Here is a 24,445-nt window from a genome sequence, read left to right on the forward strand (position 1 = left end):
TCCTGCTGGAAGACCCATGACCTCTGAGGGAGACCCAGCTTTCTCACACTGGGTCCTACACTATGCTGCAAAATTTGTTGGTAGTCTTCAGACTTCATAATGCCATGCACACGGTCAAGCAGTCCAGTGCCAGAGGCAGCAAAGCAACCCCAAAACATCAGGGAACCTCCGCCATGTTTGACTGTAGGGACCGTGTTCTTTTCTTTGAATGCCTCTTTTTTTCTCCTGTAAACTCTATGTTGATGCCTTTGCCCAAAAAGCTCTACTTTTGTCTCATCTGACCAGAGAACATCCTTCCAAAACGTTTTAGGCTTTTTCAGGTAAGTTTTGGCAAACTCCAGCCTGGCTTTTTTATGTCTCGGGGAAAGAAGTGGGGTCTTCCTGGGTCTCCTACCATACAGTCCCTTTTCATTCAGACGCCGATGGATAGTACGGGTTGACACTGTTGTACCCTCCGACTGCAGGGCAGCTTGAACTTGTTTGGATGTTAGTCGAGGTTCTTTATGCAACATCCGCACAATCTTGCGTTGAAATCTCTTGTCAATTATTCTTTTCCGTCCACATCTAGGGAGGTTAGCCACAGTGCCATGGGCTTTAAACTTCTTGATGACACTGCGCACGGTAGACACAGGAACATTCACGTCTTTGGAGATGGACTTGTAGCCTTGAGATTGCTCATGCTTCCTCACAATTTGGTTTCTCAAGTCCTCAGACAGTTCTTTGGTCTTCTTTCTTTTCTCCATGCTCAATGTGTTACACACAAGGACACAGGACAGAGGTTGAGTCAACTTTAATCCATGTCAACTGGCTGCAAGTGTGATTTAGTTATTGCCAACACCTGTTAGGTGCCACAGGTAAGTTACAGGTGCTGTTAATTACACAAATTAGAGAAGCATCACATGATTTTTCGAACAGTGCTAATACTTTTGTCCACCCTCTTTTTTATGTTTGGTGTGGAATTATATCCAATTTGACTTTAGGACAATTCTTTTTGTGTTTTTTCATTTAAGACAAATTAAATGAAGATAATAATAACAAAGAATTTGTGTTTGCAATCATTTTCAAGAAGAAACTGAGTATTATCTGACAGAATTGCAGGGGTGTCAATACTTTTGGCCACAACTGTATATACAGTTACAGACATGCACTTCTATAGATTGAGCAGGAGAGCAAAGACACTGACCGACGATGAGAGAAACACACCTACGGAGACATTTCGGGAGACCTCTCCTTTCTCTAATGTGAGGTCTTAACAACACCAAGGAGATGTGCCAACTCTTCCAGGAGTCATGGAGGTCTCTTCTTTTTCTGAAAGCCTACTGAACGATTTTCCGAAAGAGTTGGCAAGTAGGCTAAAAGTGGTCGGATTTTGGTTGGTGCCCTCTGTAGTTCATTCTTTGTACACCCCCCCCCCCTTGTTTTCTAAACGTTTGGGCAAAAGTGTGGAACTGAGGGTAAAATGTCTAGGTGTGCAGTCCATCATAGCAAGTATCCTCACTTCAGTAGTGAGAAGGTTTCACCCTAAGAGCATATCTCTAAGGCCAGCGTTCTATGGACAGAGTCCCTTCAATTCTGCTTACATAAATGGTGTAAACTATAACAGGACTATCTGATTAATGCACACCAATATTCTGAATTTCAATGACCTGGTTTTTGGAAAAGCAAGCGGCTCGGGTACACTGTTTATGCGCCCATATGCCAAGCTCAAGGCATGTTGTTTTCTATTTGGAACAAATTAGGATGCATAATATTTAGAGAGAAATAAAAATCTTTTTATTTCTCTGAAGTTTCAATCACAGCCACTTGCATTTCTCCTCCAGTTACTGAGCGGTCCATCTGCTACACTTCAGAAAATCAGGCAGCTAAGGTCACTCGAATATGATACAGATGGCACGGAAATCTCACTAAATACATTAACACATGTCACATAAAAACTCTGCGCTCCATATCTCATGTGCAAAGAGGTCACAACAAACAATGTGGGCACATCAAAGACACCCTACTATAAGTGATCCTGATCATAGCACAGCGGCTTGTTTCTGGACAGCAAACTATATGGCACCTTCATGTATTTGTGGGTATTTAAGAAAATCTATCTTTTCCTTTTATGGCAGTCAGTATATTCTTATACATTGGAGCAGTATTATAGTAGTTATATTCTTGTACATAGGGGTAGTATTATAGTAGTTATATTCTTGTACATAGGGGCAGTATTATAGTAGCTATATTCTTGTACATAGGGGGCAGTATTATAGTAGTTATATTCTTGTACATAGGAGCAGTATTACAGTAGTTATATTCTTGTACATAGGGGCAGTATTATAGTAGTTATATTCTTGAACATAGGGGCAGTATTATAGTAGCTATATTCTTGTACATAGGGGCAGTATTATAGTAGTTATATTCTTATACATAGGAGCAGTATTACAGTAGTTATATTCTTGTACATAGGGGCAGTATTATAGTAGTTATATTCTTGTACATAGGGGCAGTATTATAGTAGCTATATTCTTGTACATAGGGGGCAGTATTATAGTAGTTATATTCTTATACATAGGAGCAGTATTACAGTAGTTATATTCTTGTACATAGGGGCAGTATTATAGTAGTTATATTCTTGTACATAGGAGCAGTATTATAGTAGTTATATTCTTGTACATAGGGGCAGTATTATAGTAGTTATATTCTTGTACATAGGTGGGCAGTATTATAGTAGTTATATTCTTGTACATAGGAGCAGTATTATAGTTGTTATATTCTTGTACATAGGGGGCAGTATTATAGTAGGTATATTTCTGTACATAGGAGCAGTTTTATAGTAGTTATATTCTTGTATATAGGGGTAGTATTATAGTACCGTATATACTCGAGTATAAGCCGATCCGAGTATAAGCCGACCCCCCTATTTTTGCCACAAAAAACTGGGAAAACGTATTGACTCGTGTATAAGCCAAGGGTGCACAGTGAGTGGCCTCAGTTATCTGCAGTGTGTGGCTCCAGCTTTTCTGCACAGTGAGTGGCCCCAGTTATCTGCACAGTGAGTGGCCCCAGTTATCTGCACAGTGAGTGGCCCCAGTTATCTGCAGTGAGTGGCCCCAGTTATCTGCACAGTGAGTGGCCCCAGCTTTTCTGCACAGTGAGTGGCCCCAGTTATCTGCACAGTGAGTGGCCCCAGTTATCTGCAGTGAGTGGCCCCAGTTATCTGCACAGTGAGTGGCCCCAGCTTTTCTGCACAGTGAGTGGCCCCAGCTTTTCTGCACAGTGAGTGGCCCCAGTTATGCACAGTGAGTGGCCCCAGTTATGCACAGTGAGTGGCCCCAGTTATGCTCAGTGAGTGGCCCCAGCTTTGCTGCACAGTGAGTGGCCCCAGCTATCTGCACAGTGAGTGGCCCCAGCTTTTCTGCACAGTGAGTGGCCCCAGTTATCTGCACAGTGAGTGGCCCCAGCTTTGCTGCACAGTGAGTGGCCCCAGCTTTTCTGCACACTGAGTGGCCCCAGCTTTTCTGCACACTGAGTGGCCCCAGCTTTTCTGCACACTGAGTGGCCCCAGCTTTTCTGCACACTGAGTAGCCCCAGCTTTTCTGCACACTGAGTGGCCCCAGCTTTTCTGCACACTGAGTGGCCCCAGCTTTTCTGCACAGTGAGTGGCCCCAGCTTTTCTGCACAGTGAGTGGCCCCAGCTTTTCTGCACAGTGAGTGGCCCCAGCTTTTCTGCACAGTGAGTGGCCCCAGCTTTTCTGCACAGTGAGTGGCCCCAGCTTTTCTGCACAGTGAGTGGCCCCATCATGTTGCTGCTGCCACTGCCTCCCTTACAAAAAAAAACAAAAACCTGTATGCTCACCTCAGTCGCTGCCGCCTGCTCATCAGCGTTGCGCTCTGCAGTGACTGTGCAGGCAGAGAGCGATAGCGCCCTCTGACCTGATTGTCACTGCAGAGGACGCAAGACAGCAGAGCGCAGGGACAGGTGACTATGCCTCCCAACCCCCCGCGTTCATACTCACCGGGTCCTGGCGCTTGTCTCTGCAGCTCCCCTGCTTGTTGTTCCATGTTGTCGGCGCTGCTCTCTTCCTGGTTCAGCGGTCAGGTGGTACCCGCTCATTAAATATGCGCATATTTAATGAGCGGGTACCATTTGACAGCTGAAGCAGGAAGAGAGCAGCGCCGACAACATAGAACAAGCAGGGGAGCTGCAGAGAAGGGCGAGTATGATCTGACACCCCCGCTCCCCCTCCCCTGCCGATCCCCCCCGTTATATGACTCGTGTATAAGCTGAGAGGGGGACTTTCAGCCCAAAAAAATGGGCTGAAAATCTCGGCTTATATACGAGTATATACGGTAGTTATATTCTTGTACATAGGGGGCAGTGTTATAGTAGCTATATTCTTGTACATAGGGGCAGTATTATAGTAGTTATATTCTTGGCCATAGGAGAGGATAGACGTGTGTTTGTGAGCTCCCAGCAGGGTGGAGGCATGGCTTCTGACCCAGGTGGAGGGGAGGGAAGCTGGGCTGATGATCCAGGGAAAGCCCCTAGCCTGGAGTGTGGCCTGCCGCATGGACCTGATGGTAATGGAAAGCTGGAAATGGTGGCTGGTGAGTCTTCTAAACCTGCTTGTTATGTTGCTGGATTGAGTGGTAAAGTTACAAGGCAAAGCATTTTTAAGCTGGAAATGCAAATCAGCAAATTACAAGATGAAATTAAGAATGAGACTGATCCAAAGATAAAACTGATGAAATGTGAGAGCCTGGATGTTTGCAGACGAGAACTGGACATTCGGAAAGGAAACCTGGACAAAGATGTGAACTCTGTGCCCAGAAAGGAAACTTGGGCTATGGAGAAAAAGAGGGGAGCCAGAGCCCAGAAGGAGAATAGAAAACACTCCATTAGTAAGGACATTAAATCTGAAATTGTGCACAGTGTGGGGCAAGGATATCTGGTAAGAAATGCAGCACTTGTATCAGCCGCACAATGTGAGGGGTCTGAGGCAGCAGATAATGCTGTGAGCGCTGCAGAGGAAAGTGTGTCAGCAACCGAGGGGTTAACCGCAGTGGACTCTATGTGCAGCAATGAAGGGAGCTCAGCTCCTGTGGGTGGTGAGGTGGGTGCCCCCTGTGCTGTCGCTGTGTGCGGGACCCCGCTCGGTGCTGTGAGTGGGACTCCACTTGGTGCTATGTGTGAGACCCCGCTCACTGGTGCTAGTGAATGTATGTCTGCAACAGATACAAACATTATAATGGACTATGAACTTTCCATGTCAGTGAATAGAGATCACACTGTAGTAATAATGGACTCTGAACCGTCAGTGGTAATGGACTCTGAACCCTCCATGTCAGTGAATGAAGACCACACTGCAGTAATAATGGACTCTGAACCCTCCATGTCAGTGAATGGAGACCACACTGCAATAATAATGGACTATGAACCGTCATTGGTAATGGACTCTGACCCCTCCATGTCATTGAATGGAGAACGCATTGTGCAACAATCAGTAGTGGATCTGGGCGTTTTTTCAGCACAAATATGTGTCAGTGATCATGGGGCTGTTGAGAGTTCCAGCACTGATCCTCCTGCAGCTGGGGAAGGCTCCGGCACTTATCCTCCTGCAGCTGGGGAAGGCTCCAGCACTGATCCTCCTGGGGCTGGGGAGGGCTCCGGCGCTGATCCTCCTGCGGCTGGGGAGAGCTCCAGCACTGCTCCACCTGCGGCTGGGGAGAGCTCCAACACTGCTCCACCTGCGGCTGGGGAAACCTCCGGCACTGATCCTGCTGACCAACATCAGTTCAGGAGACTGTTCTCCAATGTCACAAGACTAGTGAACCCTCCATCTCAGAGGAGGAATGCAGTCAGGATAAAGTACACGGGACCAGAGGAGAACATCCCATCCAGAATTTATATTGGAAAAGTTTTTCTGAAAGACTTTATGAGGTTTAGGGTCACTGAGGTCTACGCACTGATCCATGTTCCATCCAGCAGGATCTGTGACATCAGCTTTAAGCTTCAGTGTGATCTGGATATGTTCTGGAACATCTATAATGACACTAGAGATGATGAGATCTGGGATCATCTCCATTGTATCCAGCTGTCTATGCCGCAGGAAATAACAGCCACTGTCCTGTTCCAGTCTGAGGTGGTGGCTCTGGCGGATCTGCAGCACTGGTTTAGCCGGCAGTGCATGGTGAGAAGTCATCCCCAGAAGATCTATGATGAGGAGCAAATATGGAATGGAGGATATTCTGTGAAAATCCAGCTTCTACAGGAGAATGGTGTAACCAGACATCTGCCACACTCCTTCTACCTGGGCTCAGAGAGGGGGATATGCTATTACCCCGGTCAGCCACGTCTGTGCCATAGATGTGGGGACAGGCACCTCGCCATGAACTCTCGTATCACGTGCTCATTGTGTGGACAGTTCGGGCATGCAAAGGACAAATGCACAGGAACCGTCATCTGTAACCTGTGCTCAGGACCCGGGCATACGTTTCGTGATTGCCCTCATGCAGAGCATAATAAATATAATGGCCAGACCTCCTTGGAAATTATGGGAAAAGAAGCCACAAGAGGTGCAGATATTGTCCAAGAAGCCGGCACTGATGAGGTGATAAGTCACAGTAACAGCGAGCCTGCTCCAGAGTCTGATATAATATTGATGGATGCTGCACTATTAGGACCACCAGCCACTGAAGAAACACCTAAAGTACCACCAGCCAGAGCTAAGCCACCATCAGCCAGTAAAGTGAGATCTAAGCAATGTTCAGCCACTAAATTAAGACCTAAAATACTAGTCACTAAGGTGTCTAGAAAACCTGTCACCAAACCATCCAAGCTTCAGCCCAGTACATCTGTAGATGCAGATAAACTGTCCGCAGTGTCCAGCGTGGATGACGAAGGTTTTGTGACCATAAAAAGGAAAAAAGCCTTTGTGGATTCCTCCAGGAAAATCACAACAGTCCAGAAAACCTCTGAGCCTCCAGTGCTGGTGATAAGTCCAGGACGTTACAATGTACTGGGAGAAGAAGACAAAGAAGAAGAGGCACAAATGGAGCAAGGTTCTTCATACATCACAGAAAATGTCTCTGATGAGGTGGATCCTGACCCTCCCGTGTCCACAAAGAGTTGGGGTACTGCAGGTGACAGCAGTGGAAGGAGAAAGAAGACCAGAAAGTCTAAGTGATCAGGATGCAGCTGAGACTAAGCTCTATTAATGTGAACAGTGTGAGGACTGGTAGCCGGCGGCAGGCGATCTACCAGCGATTGTCTGATAAGAGATCTGACATCTTCTTTTTACAGGAGACGTATCTGAAATGTAATGCCCATGTGTATGCAGCCAAGAGAGACTGGAGACTAGGTCCATCATTCTGGTCCTTCGGGCTGGAGAGGAATGACGGTGTGGGAATCCTCTTTAATACCATGGATGTCCAGGTGGACAGAGTCCTGGAGATCTGTCCGGGCCGCTGTCTGATGCTGGACTTTGTACTGGACTCCATCCATTTTAGAGCAATAAACATTTATGCTCCGCAGACAAGAAAAGAGCGGAGGGAACTGTTTGACCATATTTAGCCATATTGCTTTACCTCTAAAGTGTTTATATTGTGTGGGGATTTTAATAATGTGTCTTGTAATGTGGATAGATCCAGTAGTCACAAGAAACTGAGATATGATGAGACATTTCTTAATAATATTGTCCAACAGGCCCATCTAGTAGACCCCTATGGTTCCCACCATACCAGTAAGACATACACATACCATAAGGGTGGTAATGCCAGCAGAATAGACTGGGTGTATATAAAGAGAGAGGTGAGATGCTCTCAGTACAGGATCAGCCCTCTGGAGTTCTCTGACCATTGCATGGTGAGCGTGACGCTGGATCTGGCCCAAGCTGTGGTCTGTGGAAAGGGGTACTGGAAGGTGAATAGCTCCGTGATCCAAGATCCACGGTTCAGAGAGACCTTCACCACCTTCTATAATGATCGTAGGACCACCCAATGTATGTGTGATGACACAGCTGAGTGGTGGGAGACCATGAAAAGTGACATCATGCAGTTTATTATACGAGCAGCCAGGAGACATAGTAATATGGAGTATATGAGATACTCTGCCCTGAGACTGCAACTGAGCCGGCTATATAGCAGGATGAATGGTGGTGAGGAGGTGGATGGACGGAGCGTCACTCACATAAAGCAGCGAATGAGGGAGCTGCAGTATGATCGCCTCAAGTCTCTCAAGGCGGAGGGACAGTTTGATAATTGGGGCGTTCATAACCCAGATCCTTTCATTGCCTGTAAAAACAGGGTCAGTAAGAAGCTAATCACTGGTTTGTTGGATGAGAATGGGGTAGAGCAGTCAGAGCTGGAGAAAGTCCACAAGATCATTGCTGATTATTATAGAGATCTCTATAAAGGGGCTCATATTGATAAGGAAGCCATTAATGCCTACCTGAAGGGGGTGTCCCTACCAACACTAGACCCCACACAGGCAGATAGTATGGCCGGTCCCATAACTGAGGAGGAGGTGAAGAAGAGCATTGACTCCTTAAAGGCCAACAAGAGCCCGGGGCTGGACGGCCTGACCAGCGAGTTTTATAGAGAGTTCAGGGACTTATTAGCTCCAGACCTGGTGCAGGTCTATAATGATTGCCTCTCTGCAGGGAAGCTTCTACCGTCCCAGTATAAATCTGTTCTGGTCCTTTTGGCAAAAAAAGGAAATCTAAAAGATATAAAGAACTGGCGTCCATTGTCTCTGCTGAACACGGATTATAAAATTCTGGCCAAGATCTTGTATTATCGGCTGAGTGAGGTGGCGGGTGAGCTCATCATTGCCAATCAGACGTGTGGTGTGAAGGGTCGGACGATAGAGGACTCATTGTTGTTGGTGAGAGAAGCCGTGACGTACATGAAGCAGCACCATGTGGGGGCGTATATTGTGGGCTTAGACCAGAATAAAGCCTTTGATAGAGTCCATCATGATTACCTGTATCAGGTGTTGTTACAGTATGGCTCTCGATGCGGTTTGTGCAGTGGCTGCGATTTCTGTATAAGGAAGCTATAAGCCTGCCGCTGATTAATGGTCACTTGGCCGAGCCCTTTGCGATCATGTCAGGGGTGAGGCAGGGCTGTCCTCTCAGCCCATTGTTGTATGTTTTCAGTCTGGATCCTTTCCTCAGAAAACTGCAGGATCATAGAGATTTTACAGGGCTTAGGTGCCACCTCTAAAGTATGGTGGAGGAGGTAAAGTTCTGTGCCTATGCGGATGATGTGTCGGTTGTGGTGTCTTCTAGAGATGATTGTGCGACTCTACAGCAGGAGATCACTGCCTTCTCCCAAGTATCTAACTCCTCTGTGAACATGGAGAAGAGCGAGGCGTTGTGGCTGGGGAGTGACCGTGATGTCTTCTCTGTGCCCTTCAGAACAGTTCAGGATCAGATAAAGATTTTGGGAGTTGTGTTTGGTGCTGTAGATGATGGGAAGGTGAACTGGGAGGAGAAGCTGGTGGTGTGTGAGCGGAAGGTGCAGAGCTGGAGACACTGGAAGCTGATATATCTGGAGAAGATCCGCCTGCTGAAGACCTTCCTGCTCCCGCTGTTCCTCTATATCAGTGTGGTGTTCCCGCTGCCAGATACGTTGCTCCCCAGACTTACCAATGTCTTTTTTCACTTCTTGTGGGGCAACAGGGTGAATGTGGTCAGGAGAAACATTGTTTATCTCCCTCATAAGGATGGTGGTCTCGCCATGCCTTGTCCGTAGCTCTTCTTTAATCTTTTGTTTCTCATGAAGAATTTTTCGTTTTGTAAGAATTCAGAGAAGGTGCCATGGTCGTGTTTGTTCAAGAGCCAGATCCAGCAGTTTGTGTCTGTGTGGTCGTTAGGGGACCCCATCAAGAGAATCTCAGGACGACTAAAGAATAATGTTTCTTGGTATGGTGTCCACATAATAAGTAAGGTCATCAGATGGAGGATCTTGTATGATGACATCAAGCAGCTTAGTAGGAACGAGCTGTATAAGAATGTCCTGTCATCTCACTTCAGTGTCCAGGTACAACTGAGGGGCGCTCCGAGTCTGGATGTAAAATGGGCTGTAAAAAACGTGCTAGATCCCAGAGTTCCCCCTCATATGAGAGAGGTAGCGTGGCTGGCGCTCCATGGTAAGATGTACGTTAGAGATAATCTAAAGTGCAGGAATGTATCAGACAGATCCTGTCCCAGAGAAGAGTGCCCCCATATACTGGAGACGATGGACCATCTGCTGTTAGAGTGCCCCTTCAGTATGCAGGTATGGGAGTCTGTGTCCTTGTTCCTAAAGTTACCGCACCTGGTGGGACAGTCGTATGGTCAGCTGCTGTACGGAGACTTCCAGCCTGAGCTCAGGGCGTATGACAGAAGCTCTCAGTACATAATAAATGTGGTGACCATCTACCATCTGTGGTGTGCACGGTGCTGCCTGCTCATCAATAAGGAAGTCCTGTCCTGTGATACTGTCAGGTATAAGATCCTAGAAAGTCTCAAGGCCGTATATAAGAAGGATATAAAGGGGAACCCAGGGAATGTGAACTGGAGAAACATCCATGTATCGGGATTTGTCAATGTTTGCTAATGCTATTATTTAAGTGATGTAACAACACAGTATTTATCGCCTTTACTATTTATTGCTTTGAGATTTTAATGTAACATTTTTGTAATATATGGTTGCCAGTTTTTAAATAAAAAGATCATTATAGTAGTTATATTCTTGTACATAGGAGCAGTATTATAGTAGTTATATTCTTGTACATAGGGGGCAGTATTATAGTAGTTATATTCTTGTACATAGGAGCAGTATTATAGTAGTTATATTCTTGTACATAGGGGGCAGTATTATAGTAGTTATATTCTTGTACATAGGGGCAGTATTATAGTAGTTATATTCTTGTACATAGGAGCAGTATTATAGTAGTTATATTCTTGTACATAGGAGCAGTATTATAGTAGTTATATTCTTGTACATAGGGGCACTATTATAGTAGTTATATTCTTGTACATAGGGGGCAGTATTATAGTAGTTATATTCTTGTACATAGGGGCAGTATTATAGTAGTTATATTCTTGTACATAGGAGCAGTATTATAGTAGTTATATTCTTGTACATAGGAGCAGTATTATAGTAGTTATATTCTTGTACATAGGGGCAGTATTATAGTAGTTATATTCTTGTACATAGGAGCAGTATTATAGTAGTTATATTCTTGTACATAGGAGCAGTATTATAGTGTTGTATTCTTGTACATAGGAGCGGTATTATAGTAGTTATATTCTTGTACATAGGGGGCAGTAATATAGTAGTTATATTCTTGGACATAGGGGCAGTATTATAGTAGTTATATTCTTGTACATAGGGGGCAGTAATATAGTAGTTATATTCTTGGACATAGGGGCAGTATTATAGTAGTTATATTCTTGTACATAGGAGCAGTATTATAGTAGTTATATTCTTGTACATAGGGGGCAGTATTATAGTAGTTATATTCTTGTACATAGGAGCAGTATTATAGTAGTTATATTCTTGTACATAGGGGCACTATTATAGTAGTTATATTCTTGTACATAGGGGGCAGTATTATAGTAGTTATATTCTTGTACATAGGGGCAGTATTATAGTAGTTATATTCTTGTACATAGGAGCAGTATTATAGTAGTTATATTCTTGTACATAGGGGGCAGTAATATAGTAGTTATATTCTTGGACATAGGGGCAGTATTATAGTAGTTATATTCTTGTACATAGGAGCAGTATTATAGTAGTTATATTCTTGTACATAGGGGGCAGTATTATAGTAGTTATATTCTTGTACATAGGAGCAGTATTATAGTAGTTATATTCTTGTACATAGGGGAACTATTATAGTAGTTATATTCTTGTACATAGGGGGCAGTATTATAGTAGTTATATTCTTGTACATAGGGGCAGTATTATAGTAGTTATATTCTTGTACATAGGAGCAGTATTATAGTAGTTATATTCTTGTACATAGGAGCAGTATTATAGTAGTTATATTCTTGTACATAGGGGCAGTATTATAGTAGTTATATTCTTGTACATAGGAGCAGTATTATAGTAGTTATATTCTTGTACATAGGAGCAGTATTATAGTGTTGTATTCTTGTACATAGGAGCGGTATTGGACCGGAGTCACACTAGCGAGAAATATGGACAAGTGCTATGCGAGAAAAAAATCGCATGGCACAAGTCCCAATGTTAATCTATCGGGCAGCTCTCATCAGCTGATTTTTCTCGGCAGTATTATACGTGCTGAGAAAATCGCAGCATGCTGCAATTATCAGCGTATTACGCCCGTAATACGCCAATGCAAGTCTATGGGGGTGAGAAAAATACAGATTACACATGGACCAGACGTGTGACTTGCGAGAAATATGCATCGGTGTCCTTTAACGAAAGCCGGCAATTCAGTGCGCGATACAGAAAAATCACACAGACATGTTTAATAAATAATAGAAAGGATAGATAGATATATACAAATAGAATACATATAGAATACATATAGAATACATACAGTATATATACACACATGTCATTGAGATATATATATATATATATATATATATATATATATATATATATATATAAAATCAATTGCTGGCTTCTGTAAAATCATTCCAACACCCGACATGAAATGACACATGGTTTACATACAGTAAACCATTTCACTTAATTTATTTTTTATATGTCTTTGACTAATAATTAGATTAGTGTATGTGTGTAAAATTTGGGACTTGTAGGTGTTAAATTAATGGGTAAATTTGTTGAAAAAAATTGCGTGGGCTCCCGCCAGAGAGGGAAAGCCAGTGAGTGAGGGCAGATATTAATAGCCTTGCGAGAGACCATTGTTTTTGGCCCCCACTGGCTAAAAAATCTGCCCCCATCCACCCCAGAAAAGATGCGCCTTTTCTGCACTTAGCCTCTCTATTCCCATTGCCTTTAGCGGTGGCATATGGGTTAATAAAAGGTTAATGTCACCTTGCAATTGAAAGGTGACATTAAGCCGGGTTAAAAATGGAGAGGTGTCAATAAGACACCTAACCATTATTAATCCTATAGCAGTAAAGGGTTAAAAAAGACACACACAGACATTAATTAAAAATTCTTTTAATGAAATAATTACACAAAATTTTTGACCAATTTATTATTCTGCTAATCCAACTGAATCCCTTGCTCTCCTGTGAAAAATAATAAAATAAAAAAACAACAATATCCATACCTCTCCACAGTTCAGTCAGGTCCCCCGCTGCAATCCATCACAAGGGGTTAACTAGATTACAACCGGGACCGGTTCTAATGCTACTGGCCCCGCTGTAAACCACTGCAGAATGAATGAAATCATGTCCGCGCCGACGCCCCGGCTGACCGGGGATGAACTGATTAGCGTGGAAAAGTTTCTGAACTTTTTCCCATGCTACTGAGTTCACCTCAGGTCAGCTGGGGACTCCGCACAGCCTCACTGACTACCGCTGACATCACTGATGTGCTGCGCGGAGTCCCTGGCTGACCTGAGGTGAACTGACAGCGTGGGGAAAAATTCAGAAACTTTCCCACGCTAATCAGTTCATCCCCGGTCAGCTGGGGTGCCTGCGCAGACATGATTTCATTCATTCTGCAGTGGATTAGAGGGGCCGGTAGCATTAGCATAATGTAAACTAGTTAACCACTTGTGATGGATTGTAGTGGGGGACCTGACTGAACTGCGGAGAGGTATCAATATTGTTGTTTTTTTATTTTCTTATTTTCTTATTTTATTCTTTCGTTTGTGTTTAAAAACCTGTCATTGGGATCCATTATATGTCCATTTTGCAAGCGGGCGAGAAAATCTCGCCATACGGATGCCATCCTATTACAGATCCTCTCCTCCTTTCGCATCAAAGACCTCACCCTATCCTGGATCTCCTCATACCTTTCCAACCGCACATTCAGTGTCTCCCACTCCCCCACTACCTCCTCATCCCACCCTCTCTCTGTTGGAGTCCGCCAAGGCTCTGTTCTAGTACCCCTACTCTTCTCAATCTATACTTGGCCTGGGGCAACTCAAAGTCCCACGGATTCCAGTACCACCTTTATGCCGATGATACTCAGATCTACCTCTCTGGCACAGACGCCACCTCTCTGCTCTCCAAAATCCCAGAGTGTCTATCAGCCATATCCTCCTTCTTCTCCTCTCGCTTCCTCAAGCTCAATGTGGACAAATCTGAACTGATCATCTTTCCCCCATCTCACAGATCTTCCTTACCTGACCTATCTATAACAATTGACGACATCATGCTTTCCCCCGTATCGGAGGTCCGCTGCCTTGGAGTAACAATTGACTCTGCTCTGTCCTTCAAACCGCACATCCAAACTCTCTCCACCTCCTGCCGCCTCCAGCTCAAAATTATTTCTAGAATCCGTCCCTTCCTCAACCCTCACTCTACTAAAATGCTTGTGCATGCTCTCATCATCTCCCTTCTCGACTACTGCAACATCCTTTTCTGTGGCCACCCTGCTAACAACCTCCAGTCCATCCTTACCTTTGCTGTCCGACTAATTCTGCTCTCTCCTCGCTACTCCCCTCTGCAAATCTCATCACTGGCTCCCATTCCCTCAGTGTATCCAATTCAAATTACTAATACTGACCTACGAGGCCATCTATAACCTGTCTCCCCCATATATCTCTGAATTGATCTCCCGATATCTTCCCTCACGTAATTTCCGATCCTCCCAAGACCTCCTTCTCTCCTCCACACTTATTCGCTCCTCACCCATCCGCCTCCAAGACTTCTTTCGAAATATCCTCCCTCCTCTGGAATTCTTTGCCCCAACACGTCCGGCTATCAACCACACTCGGATCATTCAGACAGAACCTGAAAACCCACCTCTTCAGGAAAGCCTACAGCCTGCAATGACCCCGCTACCTCCTCACCATTACTGGAGTTACCGCCTCAGCCAACACTGGAACTGCTGCAACCCGCCAGCCTACTGTCTCCTTCCCCACCATCCTGTAGCATGTAAGCCCCCGGGGACAGGGTCCTCTCTCCCTCCTCTGTATCAGTCTATGATTGTTAGTTTGTTTACTGTAAGTGATATCTGTAATTTGTATGTAACCCTTTCTCATGTACAGCACCATGGAATCAATGGTGCTATAGAAATAGATACAGTGCTGTGCAAATTAATTGAGACAAAGCAATTTTTTTAAGTAAAATCGTAAGTTGGTTACCAGTCAGTGAGTCAAGCCAGTTTAAACTGCTTTGAACAGGTTTGAGTGCCTGTTCAAAGCCGTTAAAACTGGTTTGAATCACTGACTGGTAACCAACTTACGATTTTACTTAAAAAATTGCTTTGTCCCAATTAATTTGCACAGCACTGTAATAATAATAATAATAATAATACGGATGTCACATGGATGCTTAGATGTGAGAAAATCGCATCCTCGAATGACAATCGGATGACATACGGATTGTCAGGAACACCGCACTGCACTTGCTCACTGAGCCAGTGCGCGTGTCCTGAGCACAAAGACTGTGCACAAAGATACTTGCAGAGCGGGGTCTCAGTGGCGACAATGCATGCTCCAAGCTCACAGGACCTGAAGCATGTGACTGCTGGGGGTGTGGCCTCAGCGCCACAAAGCCAGGAGCTGCAGGGAAACTCCTAGAAAGGTAATTACTGGACAATGTAACCAAGGGGCATAGACAGAGACAGAAACCAGATCAAGCCGGGTCAAAGCACGAGATAGCAATACAGTACCAAAGGGTTAGACAGAATGGATAGTCAGGATGTAGCAATAGATCAGAAAACCAGAACGGGCACTAGACGGTACAATAGGGACAAACTGTAACGCAGTAACGATAGCCAAGCCAGGAGGTCAGAACCGGAAAAGACAATAGTGCCAAAACGAGAAACGGAGTACAGAGTGAGGGAACGGACCGGGTCATACACGGGAAGCAAACAAGCAGTGCAGAATACACACACACCAGGGCTCAGACACACCTGATCAACAGTATAGCTGACAGAGAACCCTGGTAAAGAGTGAGTATAAATACCCCTCCCAGATCCAGAAAGAGGCCACGAACACTTATCCCTGTGAGTGCAGGGCAAGAATCCTGTTCAAACCATGACAGTACCCCCCTCTTAACGGGGGGCCACTAGACCCCCAGGCTTGTCTGGGTATCTGGCGTGGAAAGCCAGCACCAGACGATCGGCATGCACCGAACTGGCTGGAACCCATGACCCATCCTCCAGAGAGTACCCCTTCCAGTGTATCAGATACTGGAGTCTCCGGCGACCCACCGGGAGTCGACAATGCGCCCTACTTCATACTCCAGCTGCCCCTCTACCAGCACTGGCGGAGCATTTGATGAGGGATCCTCTCTCACCGTCCCCACAGGCTTTAACAAGGAGCTGTGGAAGACATCAGAAATTTTAAAGGAGGTGGGCAGCTACAGTCGGTAGGCTACTGGGTTAACAACCTCCACAACTTTGTATGGGCCAATAAACTTGGGGCCCAGCTTTATAGATGGTATCTTAAGCTTGATATTGCGGGTGGATAGTCACACCTTCTCCCCTACTGCAAATGCTGGATCTGACCCCCTCCTCCTGTCAGCAAACCGCTTATAGTTTTCCTGGGCCTTGGAAATATTCCTCTGAACCTCACTCCAAAGGATTCTAAGACGTTGTGTCGCACCCTCAGCTCCAGGACAACCTGAATCCATGCCGGAAAACTCTCCAAAATGTGGGTTAAACCCATAGTTGATCTGAAAGGGAGACTTCCCAGTAGATTGTCTCACACGACCGTGGAATGCAAACTCTGCCATGGGCAATACCTCACACCAGTCCTCCTGCCTGGAAGAGGCCAAGCATCTTAGAATCTGCTCCAACGATTGGTTCGTACGCTCCGTCTGTCCATTAGACTCTGGGTGGTAGGCAGAGGAGAAGGACAACGAAATCCCCAGCTTTTTACAAAAAGCCCTCCAGAACCTGGCTGCAAACTGTACCCCTCTGTCTGACACCACATTCATAGGCACTCCATGCAACCGAATTATATGCTGCATAAATAAACGGGCCAGGGTTTCAGGAGATGGTAATGCGGGGAGAGGTACAAAGTGGGCTTGTTTTGAAAACCTATCCACCACCACCCATATCACCGAGTTGCCCCTGGAAGGAGGAAGATTTGTGATAAAATCCATGGATAAATGTGTCCATGGTCTATCCGGAATTGGCAAAGGCACCAACTCCCCGGCCGGCCGGACCTGAGAACTTTTAGAACGAGCGCACACCCCACATGCAGTCACAAACTTTTTAATATCTGTTACCATAGAGGGCCACCAGAAACCCCCCGCAATTGCCCCCCGGGTAGCTGCAATCCCAGGGTGAGCACTCAACATAGAATCGTGAAATTCCTGAATAAGTCCGAGACGGAAACGTTCCGGTACAAACAATTTACCCGGGGGTTTACCACCCGGAGCCCGAGCCTGAGCCTCCAAAATCTCTCTCTGTATCTCAGATGAGATTTCGGCCACCACTACTCCTGGCTGAAGAATGGAGGATGGAGGTTCTGGAGGGGACACCGAATCAAAGCTTCAGGATAAGGCATCAGCCTTGATGTTTTTAGATCCCGGGCGGAATGTGATGGTAAACTGAAATCGAGAAAAAAAAGTGCCCACCGAGCCTGTCTGGGGGTCAATCTCTTGGCAGACTCGATATAGGCCAAATTGTTGTGATCAGTGATGTCTGTAATGGGATGAATAGCCCTCTCCAGGAAATGCCTCCATTCTTCAAAAGCCAACTTTACCGCCAACAACTCTCTATTGCCGACATCAGAATTTCTCTCGGCAGAGGAAAATTTTTTAGAGAAGAAGGCGCAAGGCCTCAGATTAGTAAGGGTAGGAGGGCCCTGAGACAAAACTGCCCCCACCCCTACTTCCGAGGCGTCAACCTCCACGATAAAAGGTCTTGACGGGTCGGGTTGTACCAATACAGGGGCTGAAGAAAAGCACTTTTTTAATGTCATGAAAGAATTTTTTGCAGCTACAGACCAATTTTTTACATCAGCTCCCTTGAAAGTGAGGTCCGTTAGAGGCTTTACCACCTGCGAGAAGCCCTTAATAAATTTCCTATAAAAGTTAGCAAAGCCTAAAAATCGATGCAACCCTTTCAAGTCATGAGGCTGCACCCAATCTGTAACAGCCTGGACCTTCTTAGGATCCATGCGGAACCCCTCCCCTGACACAATCAACCCCAGAAAGGATACTTCTTGCATGAAAAATGAGCATTTTTCCAACTTAGCATACAAATGATTCTCCCTCAGTCTCAGGAGAACCATCCGCAAATGGTGCAAGTGAGATTGACTGTCCACCGAGTACACCAGAATGTCATCCAAATAGATGACCACAAAACGTCCAATTAAATCAGAGAAAATTACATTAATAAAATTCTGAAAAACAGCAGGAGCGTTGGTGAGACCAAAGGGCATAACCAAGTTTTCGAACAGCCCTTCAGTCGTCAGGAATGCTGTTTTCCATTCGTCCCCTTCCCGGACTCTTATAAGGTTGTATGCCCCACGTAAATCCAGTTTAGAGAACCACTTGGCCCCGGTGAGTTGGTTACATAGATCAGGAATTAGGGGGAGAGGGTATGCATTTTTCACAGTAATTTTGTTTAATTCCTGAAAGTCGAAGCACGGCCGCAAACCACCATCTTTTTTCTTAACAAAAAAGAAGCCCGCCGCCACAGGTGAAACAGAAGGCCTAATATGCCCTTTGCGGAGACTCTCGGTAAGGTACTCCTTCATGGCTAGACGTTCGGACCCGGACAAATTGAACAGGCGAGCCTTGGGTAACTTGGCTCCAGGGACTAGATTAATGGCACAATCAAAGGGTCTATGTGGTGGTAGCGCCTCAGCCTCACTTTCAGAAAATACGTCTTCAAAATCTTTCAGGTACTCCGGAATACCTTCCAGATCGACAGACGACACTGACACAGATTTTACTGGGGTGACAAGAGTTGTCAAGTTACAACATAGACCGTTAGCCATACAACCCCACTGAATGATCTCCCCAGTGACCCAGTCAATAGTAGGATTGTGACGTTGAAGCCAAGGCATACCCAGTACCAGTCCAGCCGGCAGATTATTTAGAACAAAACACCTTACCTTTTCGCTGAAAGTGGGTTCCACTCACGTGGAAAAATTATCAGTCATGAAACAAATTCCCTCCTGGGTGATAGGAGAAGAATCAATTGCCACAATTTTAACAGGATCTTTTAACCTGACTGTCCCTATCTTATGAAAAGTCACAACTTTGGCATCGATTAGATTAATAGAAGAACCACAGTCAACAAAGGCGGTAGTCCCAACCGGACCGCCTGTAAGTTCTAGTTCCACCGGAAGCAGAATTTTAGTAAGTGAGGAAAAGGGTACCTGGGAGTCTGGGCAACCTCCTCAATTGTTACCCAGACTCAGTCGTTTTCCTGACGGCTTCACTGAAGAAGGGCAAGAAGGACAGTTCCTTCTCCAATGTCCAGCGGATCCACAGTAAAAGCACAATTGGTTGTTTCTACGGCGTCTCCTCTCTTTTTCCTCCAATGACGTGGCACCAACCTGCATGGGCTCAGGACTAGATGCAGAGTCTCTCAGATTGGAGAATAAAGGGGTCTCCTATTGCCTGCAGCCTACGGTCCATGCAGACAGTCTGGATCATAGCGTCCTCCAAAGAATCCGGTGGAGGATGAAGGGCTAGGGCATCTTTCAAACGTTCGGACAGGCCTCTACAGAACAAACCCCAGAGGGCAGCATCATCCCAGGAGACCTCCGGTGCCCAGCGTCTGACCTCAGAGCAGAACCATTCAGCAGAGTGCCTACCCTGTGTCACACTCATCAACATATCCTCTGCCAGATGCACTCTATCAGGCTCATCATAAATGTGCCCCAGAGCCTCAAAGAACAAATTCACAGACATACATTCAGGAGCAGAGGAAGAGATAGAGATAGCCCATGCCTGTGGAGCCCCCCGAAGTAGGGAAATGACGACCCCCACCCTCTGGAACTCATCCCCGGAGGAGCGGGGCCTCAGAGAAAAAAAAAGCTTGCATCCTTCTCTGAACGACCTGAACTCCCTTTTATCCCCTGAGAAAAGGTCTGGCAATTTGACCGGAGATTCGGGGATGCCAATGACACATCTCTATCTCCAGCACTAGGAGCCCCTGCAGCGACAGCCCCCTGCACAGTATCCACCAACCGTTGCTGTGTATGGGCCATCATGCGCTGTTCCACATTAAGTTTGTGGAACATTTGGGTCAGGTGCTTGACCTGAACAGCCAAAGCTTGTATGGGATCCATGAGGATAACACACTTTTTTTTTTTCCTTCAGAGGAAGAAAAAGAAAACTGAAATGGTCAGCTATAATGTCAGGAACACCGCACTGCACTTGCTCACTGAGCCAGTGCACGTGTCCTGAGTACAAAGACTGTGCACAAAGATACCTGCGGAGCGGGGTCTCAGTGGCGACAATGCATGCTCCAAGCTCACAGGACCTGAAATATGTGACTGCTGGGGGCGTGGCCTCAGTGCCACAGAGCCAGGAGCTGCAGGGAAACTCCTAGAAAGGTAACTACTGGACAATGTAACCAAGGGGCATAGACAGAGACAGAAACCAGATCAAGCCGGGTCAAAGCACGAGATAGCAATACAGTACCAAAGGGTTAGACAGAATGGATAGTCAGGACGTAGCAATAGATCAGAAAACCAGAACAGGCAATAGACGGTACAATAGGGACAAACTGTAACGGAGTAACGATAGCCAAGCCAGGAGGTCAGAACCAGGAAAGACAATGGTACCAAAACAAGAAACGAAGTACAGAGTGAGGGAACGGACCAGGTCATACATGGGAAGCAAACAAGCAACGCAGAATACACGTACACCAGGGGTCAGACACACCAGAACAACAGTATAGCTGACAGAGAACCCTGGGAAAGAGTGAGTATAAATACCCCTCCCAGATCCAGAAAGAGGCCACGAACACTTAACCCTGTGAGTGCAGGGCAAGAACCCTGTTCAAACCAAGACACGGATCACAGTTCATGAAACATTTGTGCGATTCTGGTCCGTGAAAAACGGAACGTATTTTTATACATTGTGTGTGACTCCAGCCTTACAGTAGTTATATTCTTGTACATAGAGGCAGTATTATGGTAGTTATATTCTTGTACATAAGGACAGTATTATAGTAGTTATATTCTTGTACATAGGGGGCAGTATTACAGTAGTTATATTCTTGTACATAGGGGGCAGTATTATAGTAGTTATATTCTTTTACATAGGAGCAGTATTATAGTAGTTATATTCTTGTACATAGGGGCAGAATTATAGAAGTTATAAGTTATATTCTTGTACATAGGAGCAGTATAATAGTAGTTATATTCTTGTACATAGGGGCAGTATTATAGTTGTTACATTCTTGTACATAGAGAGCAGTATTGTAATAGTTATATTCTTGTACATGGGGGGCAGTATTATAGTAGTTATATTCTTGTACATAGGAGCAGTATTATAGTAGTTATATTCTTGTACATAAGAGCAGTATTATAGTAATTATATTCTTGTACATGGGGAGCAGTATTATAGCAGTTATATTCTTGTACATAGGGGGCAGTGTTATAGTAGTTATATTCTTGTACATAGGGGCAGTATTATAGTAGTTATATTCTTGTACATAGGAGCAGTATTATAGTAGTTATATTCTTGTACATAGGGGCAGTATTATAGTAATTATATTCTTGTACATGGGGAGCAGTATTATAGCAGTTATATTCTTGTACATAGGAGCAGTATTATAGTAGTTATATTCTTGTACATAAGAGCAGTATTATAGTAATTATATTCTTGTACATGGGGAGCAGTATTATAGCAGTTATATTCTTGTACATAGGGGGCAGTGTTATAGTAGTTATATTCTTGTACATAGGAGCAGTATTATAGTAGTTATAGTCTTGTACATAGTGGCAGTATTATAGTAGTTATATTCTTGTACATAGGAGCAGTATTATAGTAGTTATATTCTTGTACATAGGGGCAGTATTATAATAGTTATATTCTTGTACATAGGGGCAGTATTATAGTAGTTACATTCTTGTACATAGGGGGCAGTATTATAGTAGTTACATTCTTGTAGACAAGCATAACATTTTTGTAGTTATAATCTAGGGGGCAGGAATTGAACAGCAAACATAAGAATGTTATTTACCTCATCAAAGTCAGCAATGATCTCATTCAGCAGACGCAGGCACTCTACTCCCTGGTTATTCATTTCCGTTTGTGAATAAAAATCAGCAAATCCAGGGATTGAAGCAAACATGACTCCCACAGCATCATAGGACTGGGAATACAGCTCCTAAAGGAAAAGAGGAATAGGAAAGTTGAAGATAGCGTCTTCACTGTTAGAAAATTATGACTTTGCACAATGGATTCATTTTACTTCGTTAAAGACGAAGGTATGGTTCTGAATTTATTTTCAGAATAGAAAGGAGTGTTGTCATCTTGTTTTCTTCAGAAGCACACCGCTTCCTTGCCTCTCAGGTTTTTGAAGATTGATAGTTTGATGTTCTTCTCTGGTGACAACTTTTCTTCAGCAGCACGGGAGAAGCACAGGAACTGAAGCGGACCAGATCTAAAGCATAAAGCATCCAGCACTAACGGCAAGGACTGGAGAAAACTTTTATCAGAGGTGTTTAACCCTTTTTTGTTCATACACTGGGTATAGTATTAGTGTCCTGTCTTATCTAGGATTCCAGGATTATAATAGAGACATCATAATATCCTCTAATGATAAGAAGATGACTCTGCTCATTCTGTCCCAGTCTATACAGCAAAGGTGACAAGTAAGATATAGAATACAGGAAATATCAGCTCTAGTTCATACTACTGCCAACAGTCCAGAATTTGCTCGGACTGTCTCGAATTTTCAGCAAAAGACTTCACAAATTAAGGCATGTACAGTATGTGTTGATTTAAAAGGGTGGATTCTAATTAAACTCCACCAACAAAATGGGTGGAGAAATCCAGTTTTCGGGGCGAAGTTTAATTGAATCCCACCCAAAAGTGGGCATTTTCATCCAGTTTTGGCCATTCCCAGGCACTCCTGAAACAGTTATATTTTACTATTTTCTCTAGTAATTTAAAACCTTGATAATTTTTTAAAAATAAAAAGCTGCAATAAAAACTTATAATAAAAAACAACTTATATGACGTAATCTTCCAATGATAAGTTCCCTTTGATGTGAGCAGGTCACTATGATTGCTCATAGTATAGGAGGCGGTAATGGGACCAGTACGGTGTATATCCCATATACTCTGTACCCCGGCAGTGGACGTGGAGCACTCCTGCTTTGTTCCTCGCCATATATCCTCTCTTCTGCACTGAAATTAAGAAATTGTTTTTTTTCGATTATGAAGCGGCTTCGGTGATCACAAAAGGGGGTAATGGATTGTAATAGCGAAGCTTCCGCCTGCACTCAGCCCGCGACAAACATTTCTGAAGATTATTTACCGCATTTACTACAAGAGGAAACTGAAGAAAAGCCTCTTTCTATAGAGCACCGAACAAAATACAATCTCTTGAAATTAGAATCGATGAGCGGTAAAAGCTGAAGCTCTTATCTGAGTGACAGAGCACGGAGTTTCTCAGAGAACTGGATGTCCTGATCTTATATAAAAAACAGAACAATATGCAAAAAGCTTCCACTAAGAGGAGAAATAATAAAAAAAAATAAAAAAAAAAAAAAATATTAAAAAGACTCATCAAAAGTTATTTTTTCCCCATCACTTTCATTTCTGTGACAACCTAAGTGCAATAGAAAAGCTCCCGGAATGGTTGTCAGTTTCTTAGTGCTCTTCTTTTCCTGATCATGCTCTGCACACTGGCTGTTTATGGCGTTTCCCTCCAGCTAAGGAAGATGTCATCACAAAATGACCCATTTTTTTAAAATCAGGATTTTTTCTTACATTTATTTTAAAAAATCCATTTTTTTTTCAAATATTCTAATCAGTATTAAAAATAAAAATTAGAAATCTTTAAATTCTTTCTCCGGCCATTGGGGATTTTAAAGACTTTAATTTTCTGTTGTTTTATTATATTCACATGAACATTAGCAGCACTGAGGAGATTCTGACCCTATTCTTTTGTATAAGAGCATCTAATAAGCGTGTGGAAACCCCCCTCCCCCCAAAAAAATGAGCATATAGACTCCCTGACAGAAGTTATGTCGCTTATCCATGGTATGTAAATAACAGCTTATAACCTGACGGTAAATTCATCCATTGGTTGTATAAATTATTCTTTTGAAAGCTGAAACCCTCCGAAATGTGGTTTCGGTTAAGAAAATAAATTGGCATCAATGCAGAAATATTGATCATTTAATGGACACAGAATGGTCAGA

The 24,445-nt window shown here is 44.2% G+C and overlaps 1 protein-coding gene across 3 annotated transcripts in view; it reads right to left on the bottom strand.

Annotated features, from left to right (window-relative positions):
- Positions 1–24,445, bottom strand: part of ADCY8 (adenylate cyclase 8) — a 451,884-nt gene that overhangs the window by 16,705 nt on the left and 410,734 nt on the right. For all 3 annotated transcript variants that reach the window (XM_073590345.1, XM_073590346.1, XM_073590344.1), the window contains one exon: positions 22,255–22,401. In XM_073590345.1, the coding sequence (XP_073446446.1) occupies positions 22,255–22,401 (147 nt within the window). The remainder of the gene's footprint in view (positions 1–22,254; positions 22,402–24,445) is intronic.

The sequence above is a fragment of the Dendrobates tinctorius genome, unplaced genomic scaffold, assembly GCF_039654945.1.
Source record: "Dendrobates tinctorius isolate UK_male_01 unplaced genomic scaffold, ASM3965494v1 ptg000116l, whole genome shotgun sequence".
NCBI classification, from domain to species: domain Eukaryota; kingdom Metazoa; phylum Chordata; class Amphibia; order Anura; family Dendrobatidae; genus Dendrobates; species Dendrobates tinctorius.